Raw genomic sequence first — 26,164 nt, 5'->3', positions numbered from 1 at the left:
CAAGAAACATTGTTTGTAAGTTATCTTGCATTTTATGTATCTACTGTACCCAAGCACTTATTTACAGTGTAATTAGCTGCCTATATTTACATTACAGTACAATTCTCAGAAATATAGAAACCCAATTGAGTCAGAAACATTTTACTTCATATTGCACTATCAAAAAGAACTTCAAAAAATTTTTTTTTAAAGGAAATACTTTATTCTATAATCAGAAAAAAAAAATAATAAGGATAGGTAGAACCCAACAAACGAAAAATAGAGACCTTGTTTAATACCCCTCAGCAATGACTAGTTGCATGTAAAATAAACCCATGGCCTCCTCTCCTCCAATTTTGTTAATGCCTTTATCTCCCAAGCTCGAGAATTTTTTCAGGTCCTGCAATAAATGTAAAACACACACACACACACACACACACACGACTGTCTTTCCACCCTCCGTATTTGCCTGTCTCCATCTCCCAATACTTCCCACAACACCAAGATTCCCTGACCTAGGAAAAGCTGCTTATCACTTGCCAAAGTAGGAATTGATGAAGCCAACATAATCATAGCCAGCAGGCTGGCTTCGGCCCCGTGGGTCCATGTATTGCTGCATATGTGAGGCACAGAATGACACTTGTTCTGGGGTTAGGGCCTGAAACATAAAAAAAAAGAAAAGAAACACAGTAATAAGAATTAAAAATAGCTGGCTCTTTGGGGCTTCTAATATGCCCTAAACTCAGGAAGTGGAGAGACTTTGGAAGAAGAAGCCAGCCCTGGTCCTATCACGTGCTTTTCTTATAGAAAAAAATCTATAATTTCTAATGAATAAGACCAACTCATCTCTTCAACTTAGTTCTTATCCAAAGAGTCCCATCTCACTCTGGCTGCACTATCTATACCATTCTCTAAATTTGATTTATTAAATAAACAGGATAAATAAATAACCTTAAAAGCCAAGTAGCATGTTTGTGATTGACATTGATAGTCATTAGAGATTGACTGTAGGTTTCTGAGTTGTGTCAAGACAACATGAGTGATCAAAGCAAATGATATCCAGTACATAACACTATCTGAGAAAAAGTGGGGGAGGGGAATGTGGTTGCCTATGGTAAGTAGGCAGCCAAGCCCGAGATGAGCAAAATGTAGATTATGATGAGAGTGTAATGAGAGTGGATGCAAACTGGAATCTGACCTGCTTCATGTCCTCTTTGGTAATATAGGCCTTGCCTTCTGCCAGGGCTTGGAAAGCATCCTCTAGTTCATCGCTGGACTTGATGTTCTCTGACTCCTTGTCGATCAGGAAGTCGGTATAGTCGGTTTGTGAGATATAGCCCTTTCTGTTGGAGAAAAAGATCAGGAATTGTCCCCTCTTAAGACAAAGAGGAAGGCAGATCCCTTTCTCATCCTACTCAGTGTCTCAGACAGAGAGAAGCTGGATTCTCCAAGTGCTTTTCCCATCTCAGCTCTCTGAGACTATGGGCTATGATCTCTATTTGACCCATATCCTCATGCCCTTACAGCCAAATAAACAGTTTCCTAAGTTCTAGCCTCTGTTTTCACATGGGTCAGTCAGCCTGACTCTCTAAGTAGAATTTGGGGATTTTCCACTAGCACCAGTCTCTAAGTATCTCAAGCTCTTCAAGTTGAGTTGAAGACCTCTATTTCTGATCTTCTTTGGTCCTTGGTATAAGAAAGAATTGGTCCCTCATAGTAACGTAATCCTTCTATGACTCTGTTCCACCCTCACAAGCACACAACAACCCCATCTGCAGGAGCTGGCCTTTGAATAATCCATATCTCATTAAGATCTTACACAAGGGAAGGAATTATTCTCTCAAGTGCCTTTCTCAGAACCAGCTGAAATTCATAGATCAAACATAAACCAGGAATTGAACAAATTGCAGAGCTGGTGCCTGAGTTGGAGTTAGTGCCATGAACTTCTGAGCTAATCCTAAAAGGGCACCAAAATCTGCTCAATTCATTTATGGTAGTCTGTATATTCCTACTCTCAAGATGAATTAATTTCATATTTTATGGATCATTTTACTTTCTGTGCTTGCCCCCCCCCTCCCCAAGCCTCATTCCCTGCTATGGTCTGGCCCTTGGTCTTCCTCCTACCTCCCTGGATCAACAGCATCCAGGAATTTCTCAAACTTGGGCTCAGGTTCACCTTCCTCCACCATGGGCAAGTAGTAATTGAGCCCTCTCAGGCAGGACCGGAAATCTTTGTGACTTAAGCGACCTGTCAAATTCTCATCAAAGTGCCTAAAGAATAAAAACATTTTATCAAGTTCAATAGGAATCAGATTAAAAAAGAAAAGAATAGTTCTTGTTGTACTAGTTGGGGCTTTAGTAACATTTCATAAGGTTATCAGTTGAGTGGAGAGCTTGCCTGTGTTTCCACATTTTTTTTTTAAACCTAATGAATGGAGAGAAATGAATAAAATGTTGAACATAAAATAAATGTATTTCCTAAAAATCAAGGAATCTCATAGACATACTAAAAGTCAAGACTTGAAGCTAAATAACATATCTAGATCTTCATTTAAGATCCTACTAAACCACACTGAGGAAAAAAAATAATAGTTACTTGGAAATTCATTCTGATTGTCTGGAAAACAAAGAACCTGAAGTTATACTCACCTGAAGGCTGTTTCAAACTCCTGTAGTGTCTCTTCACTCAGACCAGTGATGTCTCTGAAAGGAAAAACAAAAATTAACCCATGAAATAAACAGAGAAATAGAAAAAGACATGCCATAAGAATAAGAGAGGAATTTTAGTGACTATTACGCTAGTCAAGTGATCTAGTTCAGGGGTTGGCAAACTATGGTCCATGGGCCAAATCCAGTCGGTCACTCACTTTTGTATAGTCAATGAACTGAGAATGGTTTTTACATGATTAAAAATAATCAGAAGAAGTCTGTTTCCTTAAACATTAAAAATTGTGAGAAATTCAAATTTCAGTGTCCATAAATAAAATTTTATTGGAACATGTCCATGCTCATTCATTTATGAATTATCAATAGATGTTTTCTCTTCACAACAGCAGGGCTGAGTAGTTAAAACAGAGGCTATATGTCTCACAAATTGTACGATATTTATTATCAAGATCTTTACAGAAAAAGTTTGCCAATCTCTGATCCAGATAACTAATGCTGCCAAAAAAGCTTTGGAGAACTAAGGCTGCCCTGATATAATTAATTTATTTAGAAAAAAAATGTAATTTTCTCTTCTGCTCTATACTTTGAATATTTATTTCATTCTAGACATTTCGGTGGGAATTTTACAAAAGGGAATGCTCTCTGAAGAGGTCATATAAGATTGTGAATAGACTCAGAGAAATGGATGGTAAATAGACACAGGGGGATGGGAGCACTGTGTCCCAGTTTATAATAGCCTCCTATAAAAAGAGAAATAGTAATTCTGTGGGTCAGTAAAGAGAGAGAATATCAGTTCTGGGGATAGTGAGGGTACTATCACTGAAGCAACTCCTGTATACAGTACCGCAAACTTTAGCTCTTGGAGCTAAGTTTCTAATACCTAACACCATCCACACCCTTGCCCAGCCCTGGCTGTAGGTTCTCAATACCTGGCTTGGATCTGTTGTTCCAGACTGTGTTGCCTTCTCATCCCAAGCTGGTAGAGCTGGTCCCACTGCTGAGCCAGCCCAATGGTGCTGTATTTAATGTCCAGGACAAGAGCCTCTTCTAAATTTTCCCCCAGGTCCTCAATCTTGGTCAGCTTACGCTTCATTGCCTGGATCTCCTTCTGCTTCCTCTGGAAAAAGACAAAGAAGAGAGGCAGTCACCCAGCGTACCAGATCCAAACCTAGGGATGATACAGAAGGTAAGAAGCTGATAAGTTTAGTCTCCCCTTCATTGCTCCTTTTCAATTATCTTCAGGAATTTTCCTGTCCTCTGTAAAAAATGAGCTACTCAGGAAAACCACCTCACTTATATTTGTATTCCTCATTTATAAAGTGGCGGAAAGGTTAAGTGATATGACTTCTATCATTCTGGTAATCTGTAATATATAAATCTAAGTGTCAACAGTTATATACTGTAGATAAAGAAGGGTAGGCTTTCCAGGATCCGTGTTCCCAGTGATCTGCATCATGAATTATTTGCACTATTGATTGTGGTTGAGCTCTGAGGTCCACTTAAACTTCCCAGTGTTCACACTTCAGTCTCCTTCATTGGCTTGGACAGACTTCCACAAGACGCTTCTGTCATTCAGGCATATTATATGCCAAACATCTGCATTTAGGTCATGTTTTCTGAACAGGGGAATGTCTTTTCCTAAAGAGGAGAGGAGTGAATTGGTTGTGATGAGGGGGGTAGTTGTGAAAACATATTAGATATTACAATGGTTTGTGGCCCTCCAAAAATCAATCCTGTCTGACATCTTTTTAGCATTAAGTTCTCTCATTAGGGATAAATTAGATTTAATTAGTTAATTTTTTCTTGTGGTGGTGGGGGGAAAGAAAATAAGGTTAAGGTTAAAAACACTGTTCTAGCCCACTGCTTTTTTTTTTTTTGGTGCCATTTTATTTTATTTTTTTAACATCTTTATTAGAGTATAATTGCTTTACAATGGTGTGTTGGTTTCTGCTTTATAACGAAGTGAATCAGTTATACATATACATATATCCCCATATCTCTTCCCTCTTGCATCTCCCTCCTTCCCACCCTCCCTATCCCACCCCCTAGGTGGCCACAGAGCACCAAGCTGATCTTCCTGCTCTATGCGGTTGCTTCCCACTAGCTATCTATTTTACATTTGGTAGTGTATATACGTCCATGCCACTCTCTCACTTTGTCCCAGCTTACCCTTCCCCCTCACCATATCCTCAAGTCCAGTCTCTAGTAGGTCTGCATCTTTATTCCTGTCTTGTCCCTAGGTTCTTCTGACCATTTTCTTTCTTTCTTTTTTTTAGATTCCATATATATGTGTTAGCATATGGTATTTGTTTTTCTCTTTCTGACTTACTTCACTCTGTATGACAGTCTCTAGGTCCATCCACCTCACTACAAATAACTCAGTTTCGTTCCTCTTTATGGCTGAGTAATATTCCATTGTGTATGTGTGCCACATCTTCTTTATCCATTCATCTGTTGATGGACACTTAGGTTGCTTCCATGTCCTGGCTATTGTAAATAGAGCTGCAATGAACATTGTGGTACATGTCTCTTTTTGAATTATGGTTTTCTCAGGGTATATGCCCAGTAGTGGGATTGCTGGGTCATATGGTTGTTCTATTTTTAGTTTTTTAAGGAACCTCCATACTGTTCTCCATAGTGGCTGTATCAATTTACATTCCCACCAACAGTGCAAGAGGGTTCCCTTTTCTCCACACCCTCTCCAGCATTTCTTGTTTGTAGATTTTTTGATGATGGCCATTCTGACCAGTGTGAGATGATATCTCATTGTAGTTTTGATTTGCATTTCTCTAATGATTAATGATGTTGAGCATTCTTTCATGTGTTTGTTGGCAATCTGTATATCTTCTTTGGAGAAATGTCTACTTAGGTCTTCTGCCCATTTTTGGATTGGGTTGTTTGTTTTTTTGTTATTGAGCTGCATGAGTTGCTTGTATGTTTTGGGGATTAATCCTTTGTCAGTTGCTTCATTTGCAAATATTTTCTCCCATTCTGAGGGTTGTCTTTTGGTCTTGTTTATGATTTCCTTCGCTGTGCAAAAGCTTTTAAGTTTCGTTAGGTCCCATTTGTTTATTTTTGTTTTTATTTCCATTTCTCTAGGAAGTGTAGCCCACTGCTTCACTCAATTATTAAGAGATAATCTAGATTCAATTTTATTTTCTTACCACATCAAATAATAACAGAAATTTGTCAATGTTACAAGTTGTAGGCCAGGAGCTTTCGCATTTGTTTCCTTACTTAATCATTAGAGTAAGTCTATAATGTAGCTATTATTGACTCCATTGTATAGATACAGAAATTGAAGTTGAGATTTAAGCAAGCTGACATCCATGTCCATGAAGTGGTGACCAAAGGTTAGAATGCAATTGTTGGCAAGGTTGACACCAGAGCCTTAGGTTTTTGACTTTTGGGCCAGGGGACTTACCTAAAAGAATCACCAGTTTCCTCTGAGTAATTTTTCTTGCACTCTTTGTAATTCCAGCAATGTTTAGAGCTAATGAATGAACATTACTTACTTTATTTGCTTCCAGCTGGGATTCCAAAGTTCCTGTTTCTTTCAGCAAAGATCTAATTAAGAACCAGAGGAAAACGTTACTTATAATATCAGAGGTCAGTATTTTACACAAACAGACCGACTCAAAACCCCTACACTTCTATAGTTCTTCCAAGTTATATGGATTTTCTGAAATGAATTTTCATGATGCCAAATTTTCACGAGACCAAACCCTCTCTGTTTATTGGCAACAAATGAAAAGGAAAGTAAGGCTGTCCCAATTCTTCTCTGCCTACGAGAAAGCTTCCATACTTCCCTCCGAGTTATTATTCTCAAATATACCCTTAACCTAATGTAGGCAAGACTTCATCTAATGGGGTGTAGGGCCAGAATGATATACACTTTGCTTCTCTTTCTTACCCCACATTTTACTTAGGGACCATCAGATTGCAATGGGATGAAGATGCTTTAGTACTAAGGCCTCCTTAACTAATTCTTTCAGAATGATACGACAAAACAAACATGATAACATAAAATACTGACCCATCCAGAAAATAATCCCTGGATATGGAGGTCCAGAACAGGAATCAGAAGAGAGAAAAGTGAAATCACATGTTAACATGGTTTACTTAAATGATCTTCTTTCTTCAGATTTATGATACATTCTAAATTCTTTGTACCTAAAAAGTATGAACCTGTTCCACCCACTGTCCCCAAAGTGTCCCCCACACTGAGAAGCTCAGAGCCTTCTGTGCATCTCTTTACTTTAGGATGAAGGGCTCAGGTGTCAGGTGATATGCTCAGTGTTGGGCACCTGCTGCCAGGAGAGGAGGGACCAAAACCAGAGGCAAATGAGGGTGAGCTGTGTATCCTCTGCCTTCTGTCAGAAGTTTTATTTAGCCATGATACAGAATTTCTTTTTGTTCATTGTCTGACTTATCCTTGTCAATGGGTTTGTAGGAACAGTAGCATGGATTGCCTAAACCAACACTTTAACTCCACAATGTTGACCCACCTGCTGAATACAGTCTACCACCTTTGACCATTTACTCATTTATTATACCCTCTAAGTCTCCTCTTTTCCAGGTCATTTGCCCCAGAAGATGTGGCAAATGTTATTTTCATGTATAGAACATTTTGCATTTAATAAAAGCAATTAGCATATATTATCTCACTTGATTCTCTTCACAGTTTTAGTAGTCAAGCAACATAATAATTTCCTATGAAGTATTCAGAGTGTACTCTGCTCTGGTTGTGCCAATAAATACATATGTGACCTTGATCAAGTCAATTTATCTACTGAACTTCTTTCCACATTTGGAAACAGTGGTAATAGGAACAGCTCTTTACACTTTTCAAGGTTGCTCTGAAAGTTGAGATAATGGATCATAGAAATACTTTGTAAAGTACAAAGGGGAAGGCAAACATAAGGAACTGTTATTATTTTTAGACTGTAATTATAGGCAAGAGGGAAAAAAAGTGAGAGTATCAAGGAGAGAATACAGAATGGGCAACGAGATGAAATTCTCATTTCTCAATTTTGCAATGATTGATTTAGAGTACAGTCAATTCCAAATACAAAGCACAGACAGGATATGGTGATTTTAGGACAGCATAAATACTGTAAGAGTTCCCCTTCCTTCCCTCAGTTATGTATTTCTTCCCTATAGTAAATGGAAAGTATAGCATAGGGATCTTGAGTTTGGGGGTATCACAGCACACCTGGTCTGCACGATCCAATCAAGGAAGGCACTGGCATTCTGTTCAAATTCTTGGCACATCTCAAAGTTCTTGACCTGTCTTGCCTCTTCCTTTTCCAGCTCCTGCTCCCTTTCCTAAAACCCCAAATCACAGATAGTAATGTGCACATTGTAGACCTTTCTTTGCAATAAAATAACTGTTTCTGAGGCTCACCTGCACATCTTCCTTCTTCCAAATCTCACCTATCTTCCAATACTATTGCCTGTGTGCTCACTTTTCTTCCAGCCCACCTCTTCTCATCTCAGAAATGTGAAAGAATTTTATGCAAATTCCCATAAGTACTTACAGGTGTTACCAAGCCCAGTAACAAATAAACTAGTAACAAAGGCAAATCTTTCCTCAACTCAACTTTTTTCCAGTTGAAATTTCATTTAAATGAACATAAAAGTAGCTTTAAAGGAAAAGATAATGAGTTGCCAAATGAAATTGGTGATTTTATAGTGAAATTTTTCTTTGTAAAGTTTTAAAATACTTTCCATAGCTTCAGTAATGAGCATTACTATAGACAGACAAAAATTAAACACAAACACATTAAAAAGGCACTTTTGGAGATGTGTATAAAATAGAGAATGCCTTGGAGTATATACACTGTAAAGATATATACAAGCCTCATGAACTTCTCATAACCTATTTTTAGAGCCATCTCCTGGAGCTTGTGCTTGCTTCCTTGAATCACCACTCAACACCCAGATGCTTGAGACTCTAACCTATAGGGCATAGGGCTATGCCTGCTGTGAACATATTTCCAAATTTTTTCTTAGATTGTCTCAGTGCATGACTGCTGTCCCAATATAATTATTAATAGTGTTCCTTTCTTTCTCAAAAGTCCCCAAACTTGGATAATATATCAAGTAAGCATGCTCACTATAGCCAAAGGAACTCTCTCCTCTACCCCAAGCTACCTTGATGATGTCAGATAGGTGATTCCAGATCCTTTCTAGCACCTCCACTGTTAACCAGGTATAGGGGCTAGAGGACACATTTAAGGCCTTAATCTGCTTGTCTAGCTCTAGCAAATAGTTGAAGTCTCCTTGGGCCCTTGCCAAGGAGGTCAAGAAGGCCTCATGGTCCTTCTGCAGTTGCCGAATTGCATCCAGTGAGACACAGCGCACAGGCTCTGACAGGTCCTCCTCAACATTCTCACACCAGTTGTTGAAAGCTGAAGCCTTGTGTGCAAATTCCATGAATAGATCCTCGGCCTATAGAGGAAAAAAAAGACACCTCCATCTTTTCTGATGAAGCTCGTCAGCAGAAAAGAAGACTGAGGATAAAAGAAATGACTGTCTTCAAATATTATCAGAGCCAACACTCTAAGAGGGCAGAACTAAAACCAATGGAGACCATGTGATCAGATGGATGGACATGTAAGTTCAAGGTACAAGCCCTGATCCTAGCATTTTCTCTTTTTCTTCCAACACTTACAAATGAAGGATGACTCCTAGGATTATATTAACTATAAGATTCCAAAAGTGGCAAGGATAGATTTCAATGATAAGATTTCACGATTTCTTGTTCTGACGTCTGTGTTCCAAGTCTACTTGGCACATAGTAAACATACACAAATAAGTGTTAAATGAATGAATGGGTAATTGATTGAATAAAAAAATATCATTTGTGGGATAGGCATTTCTTCTTTCTCTCCTCTGATCTTCTGCAGACCACACTTCTTTGATGTCTCTTTGCATATAATGAGTTCTCATCTTACCTTCCTTCTAAGCCTTGTTCAGGGCTCATCTCATGCCTGAATCCCCTGCTTAAACCCATTTCCTACCCTCTAACCTGTATCCTTATCCATGCAATACTCTTTGGAGTTATTCATATGCTCTGAATGACTTTGAATTTCTAAATGAGAGAAATAGCATGGCTGTCCCAAACAGTAGGTAATAGAAAAGTTTTAGGTTTAAAATACATCACATAGGGACTTCCCTGTTGGCTCAGTGGTTAAGAATCTCCCTGTCAATGCAGGGGACACGGGTTTGAGCCCTGGTTCGGGAAGATCCCACATGCTGCAGAGCAACTAAGCCCGTGCGCCACAACTACTGAGCCTGCACTCTAGAGCCTGCGAGCCACAACCACTGAAGCCCATGCACCTAGAGCCTGTGCTCCACAACAAGAGAAGCCACCACAATGAGAAGCCCGTGCACCACAACAAAGAGTAGCCCCCACTCGCCGCAACTAGAGAAAGCCCGCGCGCAGCAACGAAGACCCAACGCAGACAAAAATAAATAAATAAATAAATTTATAACAAAAAAATGAAATAAAATACATCATATATTTTGGGTCAGCAGATTGTACTTTCAAAGAGATTTATGTTATATAGATATGAAAATCAGTTTTCATCTCCAAACATAGGGGTTAAAGAGGAGAAAATTGACCCAAATGGAAGGAGATTACAAAGGTATTACACCATTACACCTTCTCTGTATTCATTTCAGCAATCTATACACTAAAATAGACCAAACACAGAGAAAACTAATATTGCCCCTACCCAAGAAGGACATGAAAACCTATAAATAATGTCATATTACTTTCATAATATTATGTATCAACTGAATATTTTACAAAGATTTTAAAATCATAAAATAAAATAACAAAACTCTTTGCAGTTTGAAAACTAAGTAAAATAGAATCAGAACGTGAAGTATCTTCTTATGTAGAATGTGTGTATGTACATATATGTGTGTGTGTATATATATATAGATATGGATATGCAGTTGTCCATTAATTGCTTTAAATTTTCATTTAAGATTAATTTCTGTAGGTTCCATGTCCTTCAATAGAGTAGAAATTAGTTAAGGGCCTGATTTTTTATTTGTGTGTTTTCTGATTTCTGTAACTCCCTACCTTAACTTGTTGCCAAGTACAGTACTTCTTATGGTCTAGAAATACTCAGTAATTTCACTGACCATCTTGACTTCCTTTTACTATTAATATTTTTATCATCAACATCCAATACCTTAGCAGCCACCACTAGAAAGAACATTTTAATAACTTATATCCATATAGAACATGGTGGTTTATATTGCATTTTCAGATCTATTATCTCTTTTAATAGTAATAACATAGAACCAGATATGATGGTGATATTACCCTATTTTATAAATAGAGAAATCAAGGTTCAGAAATGTTAAGTGACACATGCAAGGTCTCCCAGCTAGGAAAGATGAGAACACAAGTTATACTTGTCTAATATTCCTCTTATTTGAGTTAAAAAAAAAAGACAAGGACAACTTTGACTCCTACATGCCAGTATTAGTTCTTCCATAGAGTAAGATCTTCTATCCCTTGTGTCACCTACCTGTTTCCATTATATGTACTTGGCTTCCATCATAAGTCAGCTGGATAACTGATAAATCAGTCAAAAAAATACTCCCTATCAATCTAAAAAAATGAATTGCTTCTTGCTCATAAGAATGTCTTCCGGATTCTTTGCAATGTACTCACTTAAATGTCTATAGTATTCAAACATGGTTTCCAGTATCTATTTCTGGATTTCATGGCTAAGGTACAGATAATCGAGGCCTGATGGTGGTTCATCATTTTTTTTTTTTTTTTTTACCTTCTGTAGGGGCAGCTGTTTTTCCAGTAATTCCTGTCTGTGGGTTTCAGAAGCTTCCAGCAGCTGTTCCCAGAGCCTCAGCAGGGCAGCATGGCGCTCCTTAATGGCTTCGGTCTGGCTGTGCTCAGCAGCCACCAGTTGGTCCTTCAGGTCAGTTATCTCAGACAGTCTCTCTTGCTGGAAGCTCTGCAGACTGGCATGCAGTGTGTCCTGAGAAAGACCCATAGAGAAGCTGTGAGCAGAAAAATAATGCAGATTCCAAGGGGTCATTCATACCTGGGTTCCACCAGATTGGACCTACACAAGAGTTTAGAGTGATGCCCAAGGAAAAGGAAATAGGACTTAGAGACTTTCATAAACATTTGGGATTGGAATTATAGTTAAATTCCAGTGTTTTAAAATTGAATTTTAGATTAGGTACAAAATTAATATTAAGGGAGTATTGGAGCATGATGTGATATTCCAAATTTTTCCAAATCAAAACTAAATCCTTCTTAAGGCTCACATTCTAAGACTCTTTTATATCACTTATTAGATTTTGCATTCTAATTAGCAGTAGTGCACTACTAGAAATCGTGGAAGTATGCAAACTAACAAAAGACCTTATACAGGTGCCAGTTATACAAATGATTGTGTGTGTGTGCGTGTGTGTGTGCAAATGATATCAGAATCACAAAATTCAGGATGTTCCACTTCCAGCTTTAACAAGGTGGTATGTATTTGACCAACTCTCCCTTTGAGAACAACTTTTAATGCTGGATAAAAGTACAAAAAATCAGCTGTTTGAAAGGGATCAGAATGCAACTCAGGTAGCTATAACTTGAGGGATCAAAATTCCAGGGAGAAGGAAATAGTAGCAAACTAAGAGTAATACTCTCTGTCACTTTTCCCTTTGAAGTATAAGCTGTACAGGGTTAGGTAGTGGAGGAAGCAGATGCTCAGATCTTTTGATCATCTCATGGAACTAAAGGGACAAAAATTGGAGTTCTGGGAGACTGGGGTATCCACGGTTTGAGGAAATCATGAAAAGGGAGCTGCAGAAAAGGAGGCTCAATAATCTCCCTGTATGTCCCCCTCAGGGCATTTATAGATTCCTAAACACAAGTCCTAGAAGTCAAGTAGAAAACAGTAGCTAAGAATGTAAAATCTAAAGAATCTAAAGTCTAAAGAATCTAAAATCTAAGAATTTTCTGCAGTCACACAGTGCTGAGATCAGGACACATCAAGTAGGAGCAGACTTAGTGAAAGAGGTTTAGTTGAAACCTCTAAAGGCCCTAGGTTTAAGAGCAAACTGAAAAAAACTAGTCCTCAGGAAAACTGAAATCACATCTTGAATCATTACTGAAAAAAGTGGGGTTAGATAGGGGATAGGGTAGGGGAGGTGTTAAATTATAGCTTTAAATAAAACTCATGAATTAATTACTTTAAATGTAAATGGATTCACTACTCCATTAAAATCATCAATAGATAATAAATCAATACTCATCTATACGATATTTATAAAAGACACATCTAAGACATACAGACACTCTGCACTTCTATGTTCATTGCAACATTATTCACAGTAACCAAGATACGGAAGCAAACTAAGTGCCCGTCAACAGAACAATAGATAAAGATGATATGTGATATACACATATGGAATATTATTCAGTCATGAGGAAGAAGGAAATCTTGCTGTTTGCAACAACTTGGATGAAACTTGAGGGCATTATGCTAAGTGAAATAAGTGTCAGAGAGAAAGACAAATACTGTATAATGTTACTTACATGTGGAATCTAAAAAAGCCAAACTTAAAGAAACAGCCAAACTTAGAGTACATTGGTGGTTGCCAGGGGCTGAGAGGTGAGGGAAATGGGGAGAAATTGGTCACAGGGAACAAACTTCCATTTATAAGATTAACAAGTGCTGGAGAGTTAATGCACAGCATGGTGATTATAGCTAATATTTCTGTATTATGTACTTTAAAGTTGCTAAGAGAGTAGATCTTAAATGTTCTCACCTTAAAAAAGAAATGGTAATTATATCACAGGATGAAGGTGTTAGCTAATGCTATAGTGGTAACCATTTTGCTATTTATAAATGTACCAAATCAACAACAAAAACAAAAAATATAAAGGCATAGAAATATTTTTAAAAGGGTTGGAAATAGATATACATTGCAAACAGTAAACAAAAGAAAATTGGTATAGCATAGTAATATATGAAAAAATTTTAAGAAGTGTTAAAAAAAGGGTTATTGGAGAGAAAAAGAAACTTTTCATAATTAAAAGAATCAATTCATCAAGATTATTTCATAATTCTAAATATCAACACAACTTTTAACCTAGCTTTAAAATATATAAAAATAAAATATTTAAACAACATAAGTAACAAAATCTGATAGGTAATATAAATTATTGCAAAATACACATTCTTTTCAATTGTACAAAGACTATTCACCAAAAGAGACCATTTTTGGATATAGACCTCCTAAAATAATATAGATTGTGTTTTTAAAATACAGTTGAATAACATAGATATAAATGTCAAAAAAGATAATTAGAAAATTCCCAAATATTTGGAAATTAAGCAATAAATGACAGAATAACCAATGGGTCAAAAAAGAAATTACGTTAGAAATAACAGAACATTTTTAATTGAATGATAACAAAAATAGCATATGAAATTTGTGAGATGCAGCTAAGGGTTTACTTAGAGGAAAATGTATATCCGCAAATCAATATATTAGAAAAGAAGAATGGTTAAATATTTAACAGCCTCAATATCTATCTTAAAATTTTAAAAAATCAAGTAATATCAAAGGAAGTTAAAAAATAATAAAGATATAAAAAGATATTAATGGAATATAGTACAAAGATACAACAGAGAAAAATTATATAGCCAAAAGTTGGTTCTCTAATAAAAATGAACACCTACTGGCAAGACTGATGAGGGAGAGAAAACTAGCAAATTATCTCTATCATGAAGGAAAGAGGAACAATATTACAGGTCCTACAGACACTAAAACCACAAATTTAGGAATGAAATAATCCTGTGTGAAGCTTCTGTGTGATGTGGGTCTTGGACTTCACGGGCATCTATCAACAAGGCAACCCTGCTCTCACCTGCTTTGCCAGGAGAGTGAGGAAGGCAGCGAGGTCTGCACCATTGCCACTGGTCTTCAGGCTTGTTTCTTTCTCAGCTGAAGAGCAAAGATAATAAGAAGGGAAATAGAGCTGGTCTTGTATCAGCCTTGGTAAGGAGAAAAGGAATATTTACTATAGGGCACAAGAGAGCCTCCTGACTCTCAAAGCAGATGATTCATTGGAATATGGGGGGTGTAGGGTCCAATGAATTGTTTTTCTAGACTTATGCAGGATAAAACTGACTGAAACAGAGCTGGAGCCAAGAGGACTTCTGAAAGTTTCATAAGGAAAACTGCAGACTAGACATAAATTTAGGTAAATCAAACACACAGTTTATTGCCTAGAATGTTTTGCCATGGCTCTATATTGCTGAATATCACATGTGAAATCACCAGTTTCCAAAAAAGATGTTCTCTGGAATTATAGTACTTAGTTATCCCCTCAGCATGTGTCTCTGTGTGTTTGTGTGTGTGTGGGCATGTGTGTGTTTGCACATGTGTGAGTGTAATTGTAATTGTGTCCAGACGGAATAGGAGTGAGTAATGAAGGGAGCATCTTTCTTCCCATGGTAAGCAACAGAGCCCCAGGATCCATTCTATAAATGGAATTGTCAGCGTTTCTCAAACCTAAGACCCTGGTCCTCACATGTCGTACCTATCCAGGCCTCAACCACATCAGCCTTCCAGTTGAACTGCTGAAAGTCATAATCATCTTCCAGTTGTAACTTCCAAGCAGCCATTGCCTTGGCCAGAGATGGGGCCTTCTCTTTTAGAGCCTCTATCTTGGTAGAAATCTTCTCTTTATGCTGACTTTCCTCCTGTAACACCAAGGTCGAAAGGAGGAGAGACAGATATACTGATGAGTGTCCAGTGACAGAAATGTGAATTCTTTAGTACTATTAAAAAGCTCTCATCTCTCCTATTCCAAATATATAGCTACTCTCGTCTAGGTCTAGTGAAATTATTCTATTATTCACCTATAATAGAATAATATCTATTCCACCCAGATGATTATTTCTACCCCAGCATTTGGACAATCTTCTCATGTTTGTCCATATAAGTGTGATCTTCTTAGTTGGCATAAGCATCTCGAAGGTACAAAGTCATCTTTATTTAGGATTCTTTTGTATTCTTTAGGATTCAGCATTTAGATCACTGAGCCTCCATTAAAACAGGCAGTTAAACAAAACAATAGTTCTCAAATTACAAAGAGGTTTCAGTGGGGTCCTCATCTCTAGAGGCGGGCAAAGAAATTTCTTCACATTCTTACAATACTCTATGACCAAAGCAAGTCACGTATAAGATATTTTTAAAGGCCATGTTCTGCAGAGGATAAGAGTAAGAGTGTCAACAAATGATTTTTTAAAAAATCTAAAAAGTGTACCTATAAGAACTTGAAAAAAAACTTCCAGAAAACAGAAATTGAATAAATAATTATTTACTGAAACAATAACAACAATAACAAAAAGGCAGCTTAGAAGAGATTATCAAAGTTCTATGTATGATTTTAGCACTGCTCATGATTCTACATTTGGGCCAATCCCTTTTTGAAAATCCTTTTTTGACCCAGAACACCTAGTGCAGCTCACCTTGCTCAGGATGTCTTCTCCTTGAGCACACACATTTTGCACTCGGATCTCATGGACAGCGAAGTCATTCTCCAAAGCTTCGAGTTTCTTTAGCAAGCTCTGTGTAAATGAGTCAGTGAGAATCAAAACTTCCAAGACTAGACAATCTATCCCACTCACATTCTGATTCCCTTTGATGCCATTCACCAGGGATGATTCAACTAAATTGGCAGACTAGATGAGTGTCCACTTACTCCTGCATAGCTCCACTAAATTCCTCTCCCCAAACTCTTCACTTGCCAGAAAGGCAATCTTACCAGAAAAAGAGCCAAAGGAATACAAGTGACATTGTTTCTAACTTACCATGTGACCTTAGACTTTTCTGGATTTGGGAATGAGTGTTGATCAAGGTAATACATAAGGATTTCTCCACATTGAAATTTACATAATTCTAGGAAACATTCCATCTAGCAGAAAAATATTAAGTATCAAGAACATCGTATACTAAGAACTGACCTGAAAGTTTTCTTCCACCAGAAGAAAGATTCTAATTTTACAGGTGAAAATGTTGACTACTTAAGAAAAGATTCAAATTGAAAAGAAGAAAATAGATCCATTCAGCCTGTTACTCACCTGAGTAGCAGCCAAAGTGTCTCCAGAATCCCCTCGGGTAACCATAGCTTCCTTTTCACTGATCCAAGCTTCCTCCTCTTCAGCATTCTCCATGAATTCCAAGTATTCTAGGGACTCTCCCAACCGAATCCCTCTGTAAGAGGAAAGTAAACCCCAAAAGATAAGAAAAAACTAGTAAGCAGTGGGAATGTAGCTGAGTGGAACTATCTTGTAAGATTTTAATTGGCTATAGGACTATATGGTTATAAGGGAGAAAAATATTCCGTCATTCTTTTATTACTAAGCACTGCGTGTAATGTTAAAACTGGGGAGATGTATAAAGTAAAACGGGGATGTGGGGGACAATGTCGTATGAAGGATAACACATGTAGGGTGACAATGATAAAAGACAGCTGCAAGTAAGCACAAGAGTAGAGGTATATTCAGAACACAGAGGCAGTGCCATTTCTGCCTGAGGTACATGGGGAAAGCTTCATGGAAGACTTGGGATTTGAGCAGGCACTTAGAAATTAGACAGAGATTGGTAGCTGGGGAGAAATGCTGAGCAAGCACTTAAGTATCTTCTCAATACCAACCTAATACCTGTAATCCAAGAAGAGAATTGGGCCTCATAGCCCCAACTCACCGAGCCTTGGTCAACTCTTTGAGCTGGTTCCAGTGTTGAACAAACTGATCCAGCCTCTCCCGGATCTCCTCTCGCCCCACGGCAGCCTTGTCTCCTAGGCTCTCCGCCATATCCAGCACATTCTGAAGAACACACCCCCTCCATGTCACGTTACCCCACAACCTCTCCCCATTTATCCACAGTTTCCTGGCAAAGTATCTAGCCCTTCACACCCTCTGGCTCATTTACAAACTGGAGGTACTCGAGGTGGTCCTGACAATCCTGGGAGAATGAAGAAAGCTGCAGTAAGATCTAGCAAGCTAAACTTCACCAAGTATTCGAACAAATACCTTGACGTTTGAATGAGGCTACTTTCCAGGATCTGCTTTATGCATTATTCGTGGTCACAGGGTGACCCTGCTGCCAAGCCAAGACTCAGGGTTGCCCTCTTTTCATACAGCTCAGCTCAGGTACAGCTTTTCCAGATGTCCCAACCTGTAACCTAATTGTCGGCAATTGTGCCCTGGACTAAAAGTGCTCCTTCCACGGAAGAGCATGAGTTTCCATGCAGATTCTTCTACTCATAGGAGACAAAATGTAGAGGAGAACACTTGTGAACTCTACGACTAACTCTCTGTGTGACCTTGGCATGCCACCTTCACGTTTTGTAGCCTCAACCTATTTATCCATAACATGGACTACTATTAGATTATCCCAGTCTTTTCAGGTTTCATATTCTTACCTGGATGGTGGGTTCATGTGCCACCAACTCCCCTTCTAGGCGTTTGTGCTTCTTCAGTAAGTTCTGAACCCCCTGCAGATCCCTCCCATAATCCTGGGATCGCACTCGTACCAACTTCTCCCTAAGACCAAGGAAAAAACAAAAAATGTAGACTTTAGACATCTGATGTCATCCTAAAATGAAGGTTTTCTAAGAGTGTGTGTTTGGCAGGGGGTGGGGTGGGGGTAAATTCTGGAACACTGTGGTGTCATTAATCACAAAGTTAATTAGAGGCAGAGGCTTTCAGCAAAATATCTGACTTATGGCAATACAAATTAAAATAACATACTGATCTCTACCATATGCATAGCCGTAACAGCCTTCCCATTACTTCCTTTGCCTGTCTATGTGTGTATCTTCTCCTCTTTGCTCAAGAACTTACAGTAATGTTTCTCTTTCAAAAAACGTGAAAATTAGAGACACACACACCAACATATATACATATACAAACATATATGCATATATGACCTGTGGTATTTTTATCTATTAATATCAGTAACTAATTTAGGTAGAATAGGTATAAAGAGGGACATTATAGGAACCATGGCCATTGGCTAGGTTCTGAGCATAAAATGTTTGAATATCACCATGAAGCATGGTAAAAGACTTCGTAGACAAGATTATATCATCTTACTATTTCTAAAAAGGTTCAAAAATGTCCTACTAGCTGCCCTATGCACATTTCTTTCCTCTAATTCGTTGATTACAAGTAAGAATCAGCAGGTTTGTAGAAGAGGAACATGATGAGGCAAGGTGGAAGCAGGGCAAGTAATTTAATTTGCTAAGATTTTCCAATCATATTTTTTACAACTAAAGTAGAATTAGCAATAATACCATAGCAGGTACTATGTAACATTTATGCCAGTGTCAAGTTCAGTGGCATATTACAAGAGATACACAAGATACAGAAAGAATCACGACAATGATCTCATCAGTCCGGGAAGTTGTAAATGCTCAGCTGTCTCATTCAGATGAGCATTACACATTCTATGAACTATCCAAAACAAATATATACAGTTTCTTAATTTTCTTCCCAGAAGGTATGTGAACTGCTCCCCACTCCCTCCGTGCCTGTCTCCCTCTGCCTGCGTACAGTGAAAAAATTTGGGAAAAATAAAACCAATGTTCATTTTAGGCTAAGGCAGACATGAGTAAGAAGTAATGCAAACTGCAAGAAGCAACTATGTATTTCATTTCAGCATCAAATAAGAACATGTTTGGTGGATTATCTATTTTCTTGGACTATCTATGCAATGTGAGCTGGCAGTACATACTCTATCCAGAATTCCTCATTGTCTAGGTCCTGGAAGAACTGGAACAAGGCATAGGCCTCTTTCAGTTTTTCATGGTGTTCAGCTGCCAATTTCTGGACTTTCAGGAAGCGCTCATTGACATTATCCCTTTTCTCCACAATCTGGTCAGTATTGAAAGTCCCGCTGGAGATCAGATCTGCAGCCAACATATTCAGGTCCTCGAGTGCATCCTAGAAAGCCCAAGTGTCCTCAGTGAATAGTATAGTATAGATATTAAGTAGATCCTGGACTTTAACCACCACTAGTTCAAGTTCAAAGACTGGGTCAAATAGATCATTTTTGAAGATAATGAATTTGACCTTATGCTCTTTTAACTCAGATTGGATAAGTGCAAGACCAGAGGCAATATGGATAGCATGGCTACATTATTCGAACTATACATTTGGCCTTCTGATGTTTTCCCCTGTATTTTCTTCCTCTCCCCATATGGAAAATAAGACCTTGGTGAACAATGCTGTGTCTCCAAGTAGAACTATCTTTTCACAGTGCAGAATATGACACAGATTGATGGATTGAAATATTCAAGAAGAAGCTACTCTATTGGTAATATTATTTGGCTGGTCCCACCCAGAACACAGCCTCCTTCTGTGTCTCTTTGCATTCTAAGTCTGCCCCCTAGTGATGTCACAGGGAATATCATCAAGTCCTGAAACTGAACTTAGAAAGCCTTTGACTTCTTGCCCTTTCTGTGGGTATCTGTGTTACCCAATAAAACCGATAATATAAAATGCTCCAGTGTGAAATGAACACCTGTCTGAACGTTTATTACAGCTCCCAGGACACATCTATGCTTGATATTAGGATACAACTGGAATGCTCCATAGAATTTTCAGAGTGTATTTATAGTTCAACTCCACAGCATGTGTCCACTATTTTTTGTTTTCAGTAGTTCTGTAAAATAAACTTCTATTTTCTCTCAAAGACCAGATCAGATATTCAGCTTTGGAAGAGAGTGAGTTTACATGCATAGGTCATTAAAAAGTAAACAAGATCATTTTTAGGATCTACTTCTTGGAGTCTTAGAATCTATTCAATATAATTTAATGAAAATAGGTTAATGGCTCTGAAGCCCGTGGACTTGACCTGATTATAATGACTGATGGATGAGAACACTAAGTTCAGTTTTGCAAGTCTATGTTCTCAAATGGACTCCTAGGACAGGAGAGAGAAAAGTCACAAACATTTCCATTCTGGCCAGAGGAGTGGGATTCCAACACTACTTACCTTTCGGGCCAACATCTCTGTTTCCAATAGCTGATGCTTCTTGAGCAAGTTTCCTGCCGAAGCCAAATCCCTGGCGTGATCTTTCATGGACAGCAGTGTCTCTGCCTGGGAATGGAAGGATAAACAAATAAAGCTGCCAGATGCAAACTGTCTTTAAGGAGACCAAGATTAGCAACTACATCCCCAAACTTTTCCCAAGAAGAGTCAAGGAAATTGTTCATGCAAAAGTCTGTTTATCTGACAAGTATTTATTAAACTCCCATGCCCACACCATTTCCAGGTATAATTACCTCTGAGAGCCAGAACTCAAAGTCCCGGATGCCTGTGTTGAACCTCTGTTGGCGACTAGCTTCGTTGAGCTTCTGTCCTTTGTCAAGTGTTCTCTCAAACAAGTAGTCCCAGTTTTTCTCCAACTCTTCTACTTGACCCTAGCCTCCCAAAATTGAGTGGTCATTATGGTGTTTAGGGTCCTGTGACAACTTGAAAGGATAACGTAGGGAGGCTCTGGAGTTAGGGTCTAGTCAAAATCTGCCAGTGCTGGAATCTTATATATTGATATTTTAAATCAGTTATGCTGGTTTAAATCTGGGAAAGCAACGGGAGGTGTTAGAAGAAATTTTGAATAAAGGGTCATGGGCTGATTACGGAAGCTGATGCCTAAATATCAAAGCTCTTGGTAGTAGGGATAGAAAATATAAGGCAAGCATGATAACACATAGGAATTAAGTCTAAAGCTTTCTTGGAGGTCAAGGTACTGAGTATGATGGGAGTGATAAGGTCTGAGCATCACTATTTTCCTCCTCCTTTGTGCAAAAATCAAAGGAAAGACAATTCACTATGAAACATATTGCATATCCCTACACATGGAAACATTGAAAGAGTATAAAAGATTTCTCTTCATGTGCCTTTGTAGCCCAAAACCCATTGCGAGCAGAACCTACCTTCATGGTCTCTTCATTGCCATCACATGCCCTCCTCTCAATCAGAGTGTTCCCCAAGGTGATGACTCCTTTCACCTGCTCAGCTCGGCCATAGACCTCATTTTCAAAGGTCTTGTGCTTCAGATATTTTCTCTGAAGAGAAAGCAGAAACTAAATTACCACCTAATTTAGGAAGCAAGATGAGATAAATTCTGTTTAAAAGGAAGAGTTAACATTTCTATCATAACCAAGGTGATGATCACTTCTGAAGAACTCACTCCACGTTAGACTCAGAAGTCCCTGAAGGCAGTGACAGTGCTCTGAACAGTACGGAAGTGTTCAGTATCGCAAGGTGACCATTCATCCAACAATCTGAGTATGTTGAAGTTCTCTAAGATTCTTATCTTGAACTTGCCTGAATGTTGGTGGGGTCTTTGTAGGATTCATCACAGGCTATGGGCAGCATCTCACTGATCCATTCTTCTTGGTCCTTGAGGTCATGGTAGAATTGTTTTAGGTCAGCATAGTCTCCAAGTTTCGTTCGCTCAGCAATCAGCTGTTCTTTGAGAGCCTTCCATCTGGAAATTTGGGCTAGATTACTCTCTGTCCTCTACCCTTCCACCAAGCTTTGATGCCATATTCATGAATCTTCTTATTTGCTTACCTGCCCTTTCTCCTCTCATTATTTATATATTTATATGTCATATATATAACATAGTTATATATTATTTATTCATATATTTCCTTATATATTACATATTATATTATATATTATTATATATTTATATGTTATATATAACACAGTCTCATTGTTTTCAGATATAAAATAAAGTGATTAAGTCAGGTAATTTCTAAGGTAACTTCCAAGTCTTTCATTCTATGAGTCTAGATCAAAACATTTCCCAAATTTTCAAGATAGTTTTAGGCATTTAGAAATGAGAACTCAGTGTTACCACCATCTTCAATGTTAACAAAGAGGCCACATTGCTACATCTACCTATAACTCACAAAACAAGTGCTCAGGACTGACCTGTCTAGTACCCGTTGGCGCCGAGCAGCAATCTCTTCCTTGGCATAGTGGTCATCAGCTATGAGCTGCTCAGCAAAAAGTTCTAGTTCAGTGATCTTCTCTTCCTAGATAAAAGAAGGAGAAAAAACCCAGATGCACGGAAATTAGGCCCTTCATGCAATCCCAGACTCCTTCCTAGAAAAGGACAGTGATATCCTTTGTGGCTTCACAAAGGGAAACAAAACCAAGGCCAAAAGGTAAATGCCTTACGGGGAGGTGGATTTTAACTCAACAAGAGGAGAAACAGTAATGATACAGAAATGAGCAAATTCCCATCTCAGTATGGTGCTGAGTTCCCTATAGAACAGACGCTTCCCATGGCCATTGTAGAAGATGATTCCTACATTGGATGGGATGTTAGACAGTATATAAAATAGCTTCCAATTCTAAAAGTCAAGTTTTAAAAAGCTGGATTTAAAGTAAAAAGTCCAATGTCACATGCGACTTGGCTAAGACTAAGCCACCATGTGCCCTGCCTACTTCGGAGTTTTCTCTAAGAATCAAATGGGAATTAAAATAAGTATAAACCACAAACATGTGTAGAATTTCTGTTATTATTACTAATAGTTATTATTGGAATTCTTATGTTAGTTGTTATTACCTGGGCAGTGATTGCTTTGTCCAAATCGTCACGTTTCTTCATCAAGGCCTCCAGACTGTCTAAGGAACCCTTATCATCTGACCTTAGGTAATTCTCACGTACCACCATCCAGCTCTCAGCCTGATCACAGTTCCCTCGGAAAAACTATGGGGAATAAAGTTGAATGTATATGATATATTCATTCCAGGTGGACAGAGGAAATTATCTCCCCAGTCTCCTGTGATATTGATATAAGGGACCCTGTAAGGGGTGCCAATATTCTTCCAAGAAACATTCATACCATAAATCTTAACTATACTGGACCTTTTACTCTTCCCTGAAAACATGTTTTATGTTCTCATATAAGCTATACTCCATTCTTGGGGCATTATTTCCCATATCCTATACATAAATACTGGCTGGTTATTTCTTTAAGACTCTGGTAAACTCTGGTATTTTTCAGGGTAGCCTGTGACACTCTCACTCCCTTCCCTCAAAAGCGTTAATCACTCCGTCTGCCATAATCTCAAAACACTCATACATTTTATCAGTAGTTATCTTACTGTATGAATGATCTGCCTACATGTCTAATTTCATTACTTTTAGAAAAGGGACACTATCTTACTAATCTTTGTGTTCCCAGGGCCCCACACACAGTAGGTTCTCAATAAAACTCAATCAGTCAAACCCTCAATCAATCAATAAAGCATAATCACCCAATTTTACACCCCCCATGCCCTGGGACTGACCCCCATTTTGTTTGGTTTTTTTAACAGGAATAAGGAGTAAAGAACACCACAATGAACAGTCTACAGAGCAGGAAATACAATGTCAGATAATCAAGAGATGGCCTTATGCTTTCAGCATGGAAGTCCAGTGAAATAAGCACGTGTATTAACCATGTAAAATTGCATAGATGGAACAGAGTGCAGCTAATCCTGCCTAATGATTGGGAATTTGCAGTACCTGCAATTCCAGACACTGATCTAGCATCTTCTTGCGTTGTTCCCAAGCTTTCTCCAACTCATCTCTCTCTAGTTTGACAGCTTGAAGCTTTTCTTCAATTTCAGGGCTGGCACGATGCCCACTGCTTATAAGATCTGTACCGAAGTCTTCTAAGGCTTGGAAGGTGGGAGCCTCGGCCTCCATTTCAGCAAGATGCTCCTGTGGCAAAAAGGGGGCAGAGACTGGTGAGGCCAGTGACATCTCACCAAAGTTGTAAAATGATGGAAGGTTGTGAGGTCATGTGATCAGGGACTACGGCTTTTGTAACCATACCTGGTGTCGCTCTATCATGATCTCTGTGCCAGTTAAATCCTCAGCTAGCTCCTGGGATGATACCATGCCACCAATGCCACTGAGCCAATTCTGTTGGTCCCTAGAGAAAGAGACATATTGAGATTGACAAGAGAACCTTGTAACTTGCTATAGAACTGTCTGTCCTTGGGCTTTTTCTCCTCTAGAAAACATTTCCATATCAGTATTTTCTATCAGGTTTATATACTTCACAAATTTTAGCTTTGTTGTTTTCACTTTATAACTTAATGATAGCATTCCCTTGCATTTGAAATTTTCTTCACTTATTATCTCTTTTGATTCTTGCAATAATTTTGTGTAGAATTCTGGGAATTCTTTTTTTTTCCATTTTGGATATGAAGAAGTTGGCCTAGAGAATGTAAGCAATTTGCCCATGTGCTAAAACTAAAAGCAGACATCTGGAGTAGAACCCAGACACTGGAATCCTGGACTGGTACATATTCCATTACTGCTAACAAGTCCTGTTCCTTTAAAGTGGATAGATCTTGGGTTTAAAGATCTATTTTAGTATAGAATCTCAGGGAAGGCATGTCTTTCTTCTTACTTTTATTCCCAATAGAATCCAGTACATGTTTCTTTCCAACACATACACACGCATAGCGCCCCCACCCCCTACTCCTGTGCTATTGACTAAATCAGGGCCATTTCCCACTCTTTTAGCAGTCAAGAAATTAGACAAGGAGAGCTCAAGTCCATCGGCTCCAGATGGTAAATGTCAAATAATAATGCATTGACTTAAAAAATTATATATGATGGTCAGATTAAGCATCTCATGAAGAATGCCCTTGTTCTTGTTTGCTAAATAGGAATCAGTAGCTTTAGGGCAGAATGGTCTCTTCTTTTGTAAACTTATTTATTCACTTATTTAAACAACTGAGTTTTATTGGGTGTTTACTAAGCACCAAACATTGTGAAAGAGATATATTTGTGCCTTCCAGGAGCTCACACTTTATACTGAAAGAAGAAAAAAAAAAAAAGCAAAAAAAACATAGACACTAATACATATTTTTAAAAAGTACTAGAAAGCAAGACTGTCCTAAAGAGATAAAATAAGGTGTTAGAGTTGCTCTGAGGGTGGGGATATTACTTTTGAAATATTGAAGAGTAAGACTTCATAAAGAGAAAGAGGCGGCATTTAACTTGGAATCTGAATTACAGGTAGAACCTATACATACAGAGATATATGAGCATATATATGATTTTGGGGAATGAGTATGGATGCTATTTATTTATACTGTATGAAAAATTATAGCTTTCCAGAGACCCTGAATTGGGGGGGGGTGTTGCCAAGGGCAACTGCAATCATTTGCCAAAGTTGCCCCCTTTTTTCTTCAAAAGTGTTACATTGCAAACTATTACTTCCTGAACCCTCAATTCTAAATGATCCTCTCAGCAGACTGATATGATGGGGCAGAATGTGAGAACTGTTCCACAGATAAAGTGCATATTTGCTAAAACGTGATAATGTCTAAAGTCTTTAGCAATGCAGTGAAACTTCTCCAGGACTTGATTTTAACATTTCTGAGTTTATCTCTTGCTAGTTCTTCTTACCCCTGTGACATACAAAAC

At 38.2% G+C, this 26,164-nt stretch overlaps 1 protein-coding gene across 1 annotated transcript in view; it reads right to left on the bottom strand.

Annotated features, from left to right (window-relative positions):
* Positions 1–511: 511 nt before the first annotated feature.
* The window catches only part of SPTA1 (spectrin alpha, erythrocytic 1), a 70,435-nt gene continuing 44,782 nt past the window's right edge, over positions 512–26,164 (bottom strand). Inside the window, exons 27-51 of the mRNA XM_061185863.1 lie at positions 24,557–24,656; positions 24,245–24,442; positions 23,300–23,443; positions 22,660–22,763; positions 22,045–22,207; positions 21,651–21,782; positions 21,000–21,137; positions 20,710–20,814; positions 19,447–19,655; positions 18,134–18,254; positions 17,413–17,534; positions 16,788–16,920; positions 16,177–16,274; positions 15,242–15,414; positions 14,567–14,643; positions 11,460–11,669; positions 8,803–9,099; positions 7,862–7,974; positions 6,683–6,700; positions 6,162–6,213; positions 3,576–3,763; positions 2,629–2,682; positions 2,104–2,250; positions 1,178–1,322; positions 512–637 (exon numbers count right to left, since the gene is read on the bottom strand). Coding sequence (XP_061041846.1) covers positions 512–637; positions 1,178–1,322; positions 2,104–2,250; positions 2,629–2,682; positions 3,576–3,763; positions 6,162–6,213; positions 6,683–6,700; positions 7,862–7,974; positions 8,803–9,099; positions 11,460–11,669; positions 14,567–14,643; positions 15,242–15,414; positions 16,177–16,274; positions 16,788–16,920; positions 17,413–17,534; positions 18,134–18,254; positions 19,447–19,655; positions 20,710–20,814; positions 21,000–21,137; positions 21,651–21,782; positions 22,045–22,207; positions 22,660–22,763; positions 23,300–23,443; positions 24,245–24,442; positions 24,557–24,656 — 3,367 coding nt within the window. The remainder of the gene's footprint in view (positions 638–1,177; positions 1,323–2,103; positions 2,251–2,628; positions 2,683–3,575; positions 3,764–6,161; positions 6,214–6,682; positions 6,701–7,861; positions 7,975–8,802; positions 9,100–11,459; positions 11,670–14,566; positions 14,644–15,241; positions 15,415–16,176; positions 16,275–16,787; positions 16,921–17,412; positions 17,535–18,133; positions 18,255–19,446; positions 19,656–20,709; positions 20,815–20,999; positions 21,138–21,650; positions 21,783–22,044; positions 22,208–22,659; positions 22,764–23,299; positions 23,444–24,244; positions 24,443–24,556; positions 24,657–26,164) is intronic.

This window comes from Eubalaena glacialis, chromosome 3, assembly GCF_028564815.1.
Source record: "Eubalaena glacialis isolate mEubGla1 chromosome 3, mEubGla1.1.hap2.+ XY, whole genome shotgun sequence".
Classification (NCBI taxonomy): Eukaryota; Metazoa; Chordata; class Mammalia; order Artiodactyla; family Balaenidae; genus Eubalaena; species Eubalaena glacialis.
The sequence above is the reverse complement of the archived record's forward strand: the minus strand, read 5'-3'. Positions and strand labels throughout refer to the sequence as shown.